The sequence below is a fragment of the Triplophysa dalaica genome, chromosome 25 (genome assembly GCF_015846415.1).
Source record: "Triplophysa dalaica isolate WHDGS20190420 chromosome 25, ASM1584641v1, whole genome shotgun sequence".
Classification (NCBI taxonomy): domain Eukaryota; kingdom Metazoa; phylum Chordata; class Actinopteri; order Cypriniformes; family Nemacheilidae; genus Triplophysa; species Triplophysa dalaica.
Window position 1 is genome coordinate 11,029,450 of NC_079566.1, and position 10,692 is coordinate 11,040,141.

The 10,692-nt window shown below is 35.5% G+C and overlaps 1 protein-coding gene across 1 annotated transcript; it reads left to right on the forward strand.

The window, feature by feature from the left end:
* The first annotated feature begins 897 nt into the window (after positions 1 to 897).
* On the forward strand, positions 898 to 8,238 carry si:ch211-171h4.5 (Schwann cell myelin protein). Its single transcript, XM_056740806.1, has 9 exons — positions 898 to 1,097; positions 1,348 to 1,707; positions 1,807 to 1,967; positions 2,515 to 2,662; positions 2,864 to 3,133; positions 4,140 to 4,230; positions 4,410 to 4,428; positions 5,116 to 5,196; positions 7,868 to 8,238. Exons 1-9 carry the CDS (start codon positions 1,052 to 1,054, stop codon positions 7,910 to 7,912), a joined length of 1,221 nt encoding a protein of 406 aa, XP_056596784.1. The 5' UTR covers positions 898 to 1,051; the 3' UTR covers positions 7,913 to 8,238.
* The last annotated feature ends 2,454 nt before the right edge of the window (positions 8,239 to 10,692 follow it).

Genomic DNA, 10,692 nt, shown 5'->3' on the forward strand with positions numbered 1-10,692 from the left:
CTCTCTCTCATGAAGTGTCTTCTTTACAGGCAAACGGATGAAAGAAAGGAAGTGGGAGGAGACACATGCAAACAAACTCTTGTGTTGAATATATTGTTGGTTATCTTGGTTAACACTGTGGTCCTCTTAGCATGAACAAATTTTTGCGGATTATGATACTTTCCATATCAGGTTTTCTTTTGTAAATGTGCCCTCTTATGTTTACTTTAACTAACATCCTGGTTCAAATTCCCCACGTGTTTTCCAAACTTAGTTTGAGAGCTGTGTTGGTCTCATATTTACTAAGATTTATTGTTTTGAGCATCTCCTACATTTATCAGGGAAGTAAAAAACATGACTAAGGTTAAATGGCTCAATGGTAACTCGTGACAGATGCTATGTGACAGTGTGACTTTATAAAATGTTGACGTGTGCTGCCACTTAGTGCTCAGATACAGTATGGCAGTACAACATTTTTCAAGTGTTTTTAGTCTTACTGTCAAAACCATGCTTACGTTTAATTGGCACTTGGAATAAAATAAGTATCTTAATTCACATAGGTAAATAAAGTCATCTTAAAAGCTGCAGCTCATCGATTTTATAGATAGAATAAAAGCAGGCCTATAATGCAAAATAGCTAAATAAATAACTAGGAAATCACATTAAAAAAAATTAATTTCCAAATAACACAAAACAAATATGTTTTAACAAGAAAGTTTGAGAATACAAATTATGTTTTTCACAAGTCAATAAATGTGTAACCCATAGAATGATGAACAGAATACATGCTAAAAGTCTTCAAATAAAAATGTGCACTGTTTACCATTTTACTCTAAGAGGAAGAAGAAATGTTTTCCTGTCTCTCTGTTGTTTGTGTAATAGTAGGATTTTTTACAGAATGGTTCCTCTTTCATTAAAACCTTGAGGGAGTTTTTTTGTGTGAACATTCAACTGAAGATTACAAGGAATAGAAACTTTGAAAGAAAAGTCACAGATTGATTTTTTAAAAACACCAAAATTAGTCCGTCAATCAGTTAATACTATTACGTGTTTAACTATAGATCAAAACAGCATGACTGGACCCAAAGTCTTAATAGTCATCGTGTGGATTTTAAAAGGTGAGTGGTTGGCTTTTGTTTATTGGTGGTCAAAAAACTGGTATTAACTTTACTTTGTGTACATTAATTCATGATTGTGTTATAATGTAATAATAATGTAGAATAAAAAAAAGAGGACATGACTTTGTTTCCTATATTTGATTCTGTTCCCTAGATGTCATAATGTTTTTTATAATGAATAATACCTAAACGTGCTCTTATACCTTTCACACTTAAATTAAATGTAACTATCATGTTGATGTGTGTGCAGGTGCTGTAAGCAACAAATGGGATATTAAGATGCCCCAAAAAATCGATGTAATGAGTGGCTTCTGTGTTCAAATCCCCTGTACGTTCGAGATCCCAGATTCATTCACAAAATACCTAAACAAATCTGTTGAAGCGGTGTGGAAAAAAACAGACCCAGGCTTGGGATTAACAGTGTTTAGTTCAAATAGCGTTGCGTCTGTTCTAAAAGGCAGAGTAACCGGCAACCTATTGAGTAAAAATTGCACAACGGTGTTTGAAAACTTCCCTGATGGATCCAATGATACATACTTCTTCAGACTTCAAGGTCCCGCGCCCCTGATGTACACATTTCTGCAAGGTGTCAACATCAATGTACATGCAGGTTGGACTCTTTATGTTTAAGGGATGATCACTAAAACTAAAATTGTGCAATAAATTTGTTACACTCACTCATTGTTGTAAATCTCTTCTCAACTTTAAGACTTACTCGCTCCTATGTTGAGCCCTCATATTGATGTGCTGGAAGTTTCAGAGGGCCAGAATGTGACCTTGACGTGCTCCACTGTACTGTCATGCCCCTCACAACATCCTGTGATGCACTGGAGCGTAACTCTGGGGGAAAAGATCGACCCCGCCATACAGGTAAAATGTAGCAGAAAGCAAATTGCCTCTGTTTGGATCATCAACACCTTTATGAATGCAGGATTGTGGGCGGTGCTTAATTTTGGGTGTGTGGAGTTGAAAAGTTGGTGACAAAATCTTAAATCATCAGCAGGTGGTGGAGAAGATGATTTGAAACATTTATTGTCTTTTGATCTCATGGTCAAATCTTAAACTTGTTTATTTATCTTATTACATCATCCTTTCTCATCTCAACTTTATTTATATAGCGCTTTTACAATTTTCATTGTAACAAAGCAGCTGTACATGAGACATATTGACTATCAGCAAATCAATTAAAGGTATATACCTATAAAAATAAGAAAAACACAGAAGACAGACATAACCACATACAATCTACACACAATATGCACACGTACTAACACACATAGACACAGACGTGGATGGACACACAGACAAGCATGCCCACACACAGACATGCATGCATGGAGAGTGAAAGCACACATTAAAGAGACAGGAGAGAGAAACAGGTCAAATATTAATTTGTTTTTTATTATTTTCCTCTCAGGTGGATGAATTTGGACAGATGTTGTTGGTTTCCTCTCAAATGTTCAATGCATCATCTCTAAATGACGGGCTTAAGGTCTCCTGCTTTCTTGTGTACTCGCAGGATGTCAGAAGACCTATCGAGACCAGTATTACCCTTAGAGTGTTGTGTATGTATATAAAATAAGAAAAGCAATAATAATTGTGTATTAGGAAAATAATCCAAACACAACATGAATATGAAATGTTTTGTATTAAGTTCCTATATGCATTAGGCTACTTAATGATGCAGTATTAATTTAGTTTAAATTTAATACACTTAAATGTCTGCATGTTTTGGACTATACTAACGGTACAGTTTGCTCTTTCAGATACCCCCCAAAACACCATAGCCCTGGCAAATCCGCCAGGTCCAGTGTATGAAGGCAACGTGGTGACGCTGAGCTGTCAGAGTGATGCTAACCCTGCTGTCAAGCGCTATGAGTGGTTTAAACAAACAGGAAATGGGGAGTTAGTGTTAAAGGCTCAAAAGCAGACTTTGACAATGAAAGTTAGCAGTAATGTTCTGGGTCTTTATGTCTGCAAGGCTCACAACATTCATGGGACCGACCAGTCGACAGTTGTGACTGTCGATTTAAAAGGTAAGATGGGTGTTTGATACATATCCTATATAAAGCTATAAAAATCTTTCTTTTTCTACATGTACAGCAAACATACAGTAACGGAAATCGTGGAAGTTCTAGATCTAATCACGTTGTCTAGTGCTGAAGATTGCTTCTCATACAAGAAAGGCAGAAATCTCCTTCCACAATGTCTAGATTAGTTTTTCAAGTAAGGGCAGATGCATTTAAAGAAATTTTGACTGAGGTAATAATATGGTAAATCGCAATATGAGCAATGCAGCATTTTAGGAACCACAGTAAACAAGAAATGTTGGAATTTCCATTTCTAAAACATAATCAGTGATGTAGTTCTTTTTTTTGTCTCTAAACCTATTCATTTGTTTTTAAATATTTTTTTTAATAAGCCATTAATTAAAGACAGCTCATAATATGTTTTACATTTTTTTGCTAAATACTTTTACACATTGTGGTGTATGAAGCATGAAACATTATGATACAATATTAATGTTTTATTTTTTTCACCAAAATATCAGACAATTTAACATTGTGTCACGTTTCAATAAATCAGACCTTTAGATGTGGTACTTAAAGGAAAAAAATGACATTAGACTTGCAAATGGCCTTTGAACCAAATTTTGGTCTCATTATCTACGGGTACTTGTTTGATCTAGAATCAATGTATGCTTCACTAAAGATGTAAAGTGTTTCATAGACTAACCCGGAAGGGAAAGTCTGTGGAAATGATTATGCGGCTGCATAGATCAGAGGGTAACCACCAGAGCACACAGTCAATGTAAACAAGCCATTAAACGCAGTAGAAAACCACATCAAAAACACATTACTAAGAGCGGCGATGAGCAACTAGTTGAAGTGAAAACTCTCTAACCTCCAGAATGCTCATTCTCACGATCTGTGATGTAATGTAAAGGGTTTTCTTTTATGTGAATTTGAATAATATACACTGTATATTCAAATAGCACCTGAAACCAGCCATATATGTTTGTTCTTTATCTTTCGGCCAAAGGTTGTCCGTGCACCGCACCATACATCATGTGTGGAGTTCTCACAGGTCTCCTAATTCTCATTACTGTTGTGGACTTAGTCAAATATAAAAGGTAAGTTGTAAAAAGTAAACAGTGTTGAGGGGAAACAATTTAACAACAAAAATGTAAACAATTGAACAAAAAAGAAATCTAATAGCCGTATTGTAAAATTAACCAAAACTGGCTTCGTAAAACATTGGTGTTACTTTGAACCATTATGTAAAAATGTGTATCTTCTTGTTCTTTTTCAGTTTGATGAAGCAACTCAAGGTGAGTTATGATACCTAATGTCATGAATAAAGATAAACCCATGATAAAGCCTGCATGTCAAAATCGATCAAACAATTAAGGGCAAATAAATGATAAATCAAAGCAAAATCCTAATCTAAAACCCAACCTATTTTCTAGATAAAACCCTGCAGTTGCACAAACAGGAGGAAATAAAGACTAAAGAAATTAGATCTTCTTTGTTCCATTTATGATATATATGCAATTTAAGCCTTAAACAAATTTATTAGAAGGCTCGTTGGAATGCATGATTCTGATTGGCCAGTAGCGACATTTGCAGGTTCCTTATTCCCATAACAACCTCTCAAATATTAACAAAAGCTAACCCGTATGCTGCAAAAGATTTTGACATTTTTTTTACAAATGAAATTAATGTAAATATGTCTTATTATTACACGGCTCATTTGAATGCATGATTCTGATCAGCCAGTCGCGACATTCCAAGGGTTGTTATTTTTCAAATAATATTTTATATGTAATATTGTTATCTTTCTAATTTTTATGTATCTTTTATGTATGCTAAATCGTTGTTTTAATTTTAATCGTTTCAACAAGAAAAATATATGTAAAAGTAAAAGAATGCATAATGGTTTTATGGTTTTCACTGGAAGTTACAAAACTTTACCTTTTTGAAGTCACAAAAACTGAATTTGTCTTTCCTGCTGTTAGTGGGCTGAAGATTTGAGAGGACAAATGGCATACGCAACCCTCAACAGGACCAATGACTCCCACGTTTACAATGAAATACAGGTTGCCCTTAAACTATTCATTTACAGCTTTCTTTATTAGCACAGGCGGCAGGATTGCATTAGATGTATTACAAAAGTCTTTAATTTGTATTTAGTTATTTTGTATTTAGTAACTTCATAGCATTAAATGTACTAGGCCTTGTAGATTTCAGCCAAAATGTCATCTAGATTATATTTATTTGAGGAAATGTATATCACAGATTTTAATCTCCTTTTAAATCAAATGGTTAGCAGTTTTCTGAAATGAGACAGATTTCTTAGAATAGAGGAGCTTCGTAAGCATTGTTAACTGATAGATCAGCAAGTTTTCAAATGCAAGCTTGTCCTAAATTTCACAGAAATTATCCTATCTAGCTGCATCACAAGGTATGTTTTAAAGTTTAAGACAACTCCAAAATTATAATTTCAGCCGTGGGAAAAAATAATAGACCATTTCGTTTCTCTGATTTAAAAATTTACTATTTTACAAAATTTACTGTAGGTATGTGTTTAGGTCAAAAGATCATTTTTATAAAAATAAACACTGGAGAAACAGGTGAAAATAACATGCTCTGTATTTTTTTCAGACCTCAAATACTGCAAAAGAAACAAGTCATAATTGACCTTAAAGCGGGTGTAACACACAGGGTTTCTGCCAATCTCATATTAATCTTGAGTACCTAGTATTGCATACTTCGTATCTTCGAAGAGTATTTAGTTTGATGACATTTATAAAATATAGGGGGGTGGGATGGATGGTATGGGATGAGGGGTAGGCTGAACCAAAGCATGTGCTCACCCATTGTCAACAAAATACAGACATCAGGTTCACTCACCTCACTCGGTTCATGTCCGGCATCTTTTAGCGCTTGGACGGCTCCATAAATCAGTTTCAAATGATCTCCAAATCCAGCGTCATATCCACAGTTTATTTAAAATTCATCACCCAAATGCAGTGAACAACACCAGAACTTCGCGAACGTATGCTCTCTCTCTCTCCTACTTACAAGTGAAAGTGACGGATACGAATGTTCCTTCTCCTGCTCTCCTGTGGCCTTGACGCGTGCTTTTCCAGGAGAATTGTCCAATGAGGTACTAAGAAAAGTTGTTACGAAACAGTTTTATATGTTCGAAAAAAAATATTCCGAAACCTGTACGATCGCTGAGGGAGTTTATCGAGCACAGAAATACTATGTAATACGCCCAACTAGTTTTTTAACAAGTTGACCATGTTAAGCATGAGAAGACACGTTTAACATTGTTAAGAAAACAGAATGCATGACACATCGTTGCAGGGTAGCTTTAACCCAATACAACAGTACTATCTGTACAGGTATATAAAGTTCAAAATTATTTTTTTATGTCATGACCAGGTTAGTGCTGTCAATTGATTAAAAGAAATAATCTGATTTATATGTGATTAATCACAGAAAAATGTGTGACTAATCACATATAAAACAATTATTAAATATACCTTTATTCTAATAATTTCACATTTAATCTCCAAATTAATGTAGAAACAATTTTCGTAGAATGTAGAAACGATTTCTTTAACAGCATCATTTAAAGAATGAAGGTCAATATTCTGATATTAGTACTGCAATATATATAAACAATATATATTGTTTACATTAATCATAGCCATATAACAGTATAATTGAGGGCTATCATGTCTAACAGTTAGGAAATATACAGAAGTTAAATGTTCTTTAACACTTTACAGTTTTTAATTTTAAATTTAGAAAAATTCTCATCAAAGCTACAAAACACATTGAATTCATATTTTCTTCTTTTAATAACATTAGTGACAGGAGTCACAGCAGCAGGTTTAAGAATGCGGCCGCTTTAAGAGCCGTCTCTCTAAGCAGAGCTGACTCCTCTCCCATTTTCTAGAAACTGTCTGTCTACACTGAATGCATCAAAGCAACTGTTAAAAATCAAGTCTGACTGTGGCATTATTCTGAAAAAAAATTATCGCATGAGTTAACGCGTTAACAAAGTGGTTCTCAAACTTTTTTGTTGTAAGGCCCCCTTTGTATAGAATGCATTGCTTTGGGGCCCCCCGAATAAAGACTTATAATCTTAAACTTAGAATTTGAATTAAACAAATTCAGTTATACAATGCTGGAACATCAATTCTTCTGGTTGGTGGTCTTATTATTTTATGTTTGATTGCATAAAATCTATAATGAATTTCTATATTTCATAAATTGCCACAAAATCTGTGGCCCCCCAGATCTATCTTCGGGCCCCCAAGGGGGCCACGGTCCCCACTTTGAGAACCACTGCGTTAACGTAAAGCCCTGCAGGGACTACCTCGATTTTTATCACAGTTTTTATGTGTCTTGTCATTTGTCAGTCTTTCACATTGCTGTTGGATGACTTGTTTTTGGTTGTCACTCTTGAGGCTTGATTTCGTTGAAATTCAACAAATGTTGGACTGGAATGTCCACAATACATCTAAAAAGGCTGACTTGAACTGAATATTTGGAATAATCTCTTATTTTTTTCTGCGGCTGTATGTGTAAGCATCTAGTATATCTCAAGATCTAAAATGTAGTTGCAGTTTAACAGTTTGTAATGTTGTTTTAAGTGTTTGACGTGGAGTTCATCTTGCACACCCACATTTAAAAAATATACATCTGATATAAATATGTTTATATTAATAGTCTGCATCCTTATCTTTTCTGCAGATCAGGGCCAGCAGAACAGAAGAAGACTTTGTAAACAAAAACTAGGTCAAACATCGAGAGCCTGAAAGCCCATGCTTTGATGAAGGTGTGGGTACCAGTTGTTCCTGTGTCGTGTCTCCATCCTTACATTTTTATTATTTGAGTGTGAAAGTCTGAATACATGAAATTCATCAGTTGCTGATATTTTATACCAGAAGTGTCATTTCCACAACAGAATGTAAGAATATAGAAACTATTTTTGTTTATGTTTCAGAAAGCTGAACGTTTTTAGAAAAATATATATATTGTCTTCAATTATATTAACCCAAACTTTCTTTCCTAAAAGTCCTTTAAAACAACTCTTACAATAAATGTTACACATTTGATCTTCACACTTGCAGTGAGTTAGTCTCTCTCTCTCTCTCTCTCTCTCTGCAGCATTTTTTGCATTCCATTAGTCACTGAAAGTAGATTAGAGATGAAAAGTTTTGTGACTAAAATTGAAATCTCACTTCCCTCCCCATTCTGTTAGATCTGTGTGTTAGAACGAGTGCAGTTGTGCATCAGAGGAAAGTCTTAATCCGAGGTGAATTACACTTGAGTAAGAGGTTGCCGTTGTTCTTCCGTCTGGACAGTGCAATATGGAAAATCCATAATTTTAATAGCTGATTATTAACATGGCAAACTTTTAAAATGAGGCAAAAGAGGATGAAGAAATTCCATGTGGCATTAAGACATTTTAAAAAGGGGAATTATCATGAGATTGAATAGTATTTTCCAAATATTTATAATCTTCAAAGCATGATGTAAAGGTGTACAGTAGTTCCCTGACTCATAGGCCAACTTGGTCAAATGAATGTAGTGTACGACTTATGAGCCTATAACATATGGAACCGATTAACTAGGTTGTGATGTAAACGCTTCAGAAGAAAATATAGTTTACAAATATATACACATAAAAAACTCTGTATCTGCTGTTTAAACATGTGGAAAATGTGTAATTGTCCTAAATATTGAATTTTAAGTGTTACTATTGATGCTTCTGACAATAAGTATTAAAGTGTACGAAAAAGCATACTATATCTATAATTAAATTATTCTGAAATATACACTAAATACACATTTACCCATATTCGTTTTGGGAGACACAAAAAAGAAACGGTACTTCAAGTGTACATACACCTTTACATTTTAGCTTGTATTCCAAAGCCCAGACTTAAGGGATAAAGGCTAACAATAACAATGCTGTTCATGCTGCAGGGGGAAAAAAATCTCACCATGACGTCACAAGCAGCCGGAACAAGATTCAGACTCATTGATGATGGCAGACGCTTGGATCATCTCTGAAAAATGTGTGTATGAGCATGTCTATGTCTGTGAGCTCATAATGAGACATGCTGTCATAGAGGAGCGCTCCAGTATGACTAAAACGGTCCTGTTCGGGCACGTTGGACATCAGTCAAAATAAACAATATTGGCACCTGGACATTCATCACTTCTGCGATTTCACTTGCCCTGTAAAGTGTGTGGTTTTGGCCAAAACATATCATTAGTGTCGACCACAAAATGGATTAGTGTCAGTGAGACCTTGAGTTATTTAAACCATTGCCTTCTGGTTAGTTTTGGGATTCCCCCTTTTGTACAAATCAAAAACTTTTTGAAACGTAATCCTACCCGTTCCTCCTGCTGCAGTGGCTGTCCCGTAGAGAGCCACATCCTGGTCGGAATATGTTTCCATCTCTGAATCTCTAAACGTTTCCTTGTTCGAAAGAATATCAATCATAACATTTTAATTCATAAATAAAGTGATTTATAATGATAATATTTGTTTCACATTTGTAAATATGTAAACTTAAAACATATCTGCTGAAAAAGAACTCATAAACATAACCAGGGTAGGTGAGATTAGTTTCAGATTCTTATAGAATCAGGTTATTAATAGAGAGGATGTTGGTTTCTGCTTGATCATGCGTTCCTTTCGAGGAATTTGAACACCTCAAAGAATCCACCCACTTGGGGTAAACGTGGCTTCTCCTCCAAATGCATCCTTATTTGACACAATGAATTCATGCCACTGAGCATTAACCGCCGTCACCACCTCCGCTGGGATGAAGGTTGCTGTGTCAAACAACGTGAAGTAACTCCCAGTGTTTATGAAGTACGGGTTGCCTGGACAAAGCATGTTGTTTCCGAGCTTAATTGGGCACGCTCGTGCTTTGACCTTGAGGTGCATGCTAAAGATTCATATACGAGTAACATCCTGTGATGAGTAATATTTTTTCCATCTTTTCTCTGGGAAGGGCACTGAGGTGTGTTCTCCTATTTACATTAGTGGTTCTTATCATACAATAAAAAGAATCAAACACAAGGCCTAAAGAAATTATTCAGAAAATGTTATTTAGTCTGTGGAGCAATTTGTGACTTTCTCTTTCTATAAAACAACAACGCTGATCAGAGGCCGCCAACCTCCAGAAAGTCAACACAGAACGCGTCATCATGAAAATACGCAACGCTGAGAAGTTGATTTAAAAGTGTAAAAAAGCAGAACGCGAGGGTCTCGAGATTGGCCAACTTGCGGTAAACAAAAGTTCGTGACGCTTGCCACCCCCAACTTCGGGGTCTTCTGATTGGTTCCCCGCTGTGACAGTAATGAGCTGAACATAAAAGTAGAAATTCTGCGCTCACGCGCGTAACGCTGCAGGAGACGCGCGGTCAAACACACGCGTAGCAAGTTTACATAGAAAAACAACAAAAAGTAACGCGTTCTGTGTAAATGACCCCACGTTTTACTGTCAAGCACACTGTGAACCATACTCTACCTTTTTTGTCCTCGTTGGAGCTTTTAG

Coding starts and splice junctions, on each gene's coding strand:
- si:ch211-171h4.5 (XM_056740806.1), top strand. CDS start 1,052: ATGACTGGACCCAAAGTCTTAATAGTCATCGTGTGGATTTTAAAAG. Junction 3,134..4,139: donor TGTGACTGTCGATTTAAAAG/GTAAGATGGGTG, acceptor TTTCGGCCAAAG/GTTGTCCGTGCACCGCACCA. Junction 5,197..7,867: donor ACGTTTACAATGAAATACAG/GTTGCCCTTAAA, acceptor TCTTTTCTGCAG/ATCAGGGCCAGCAGAACAGA.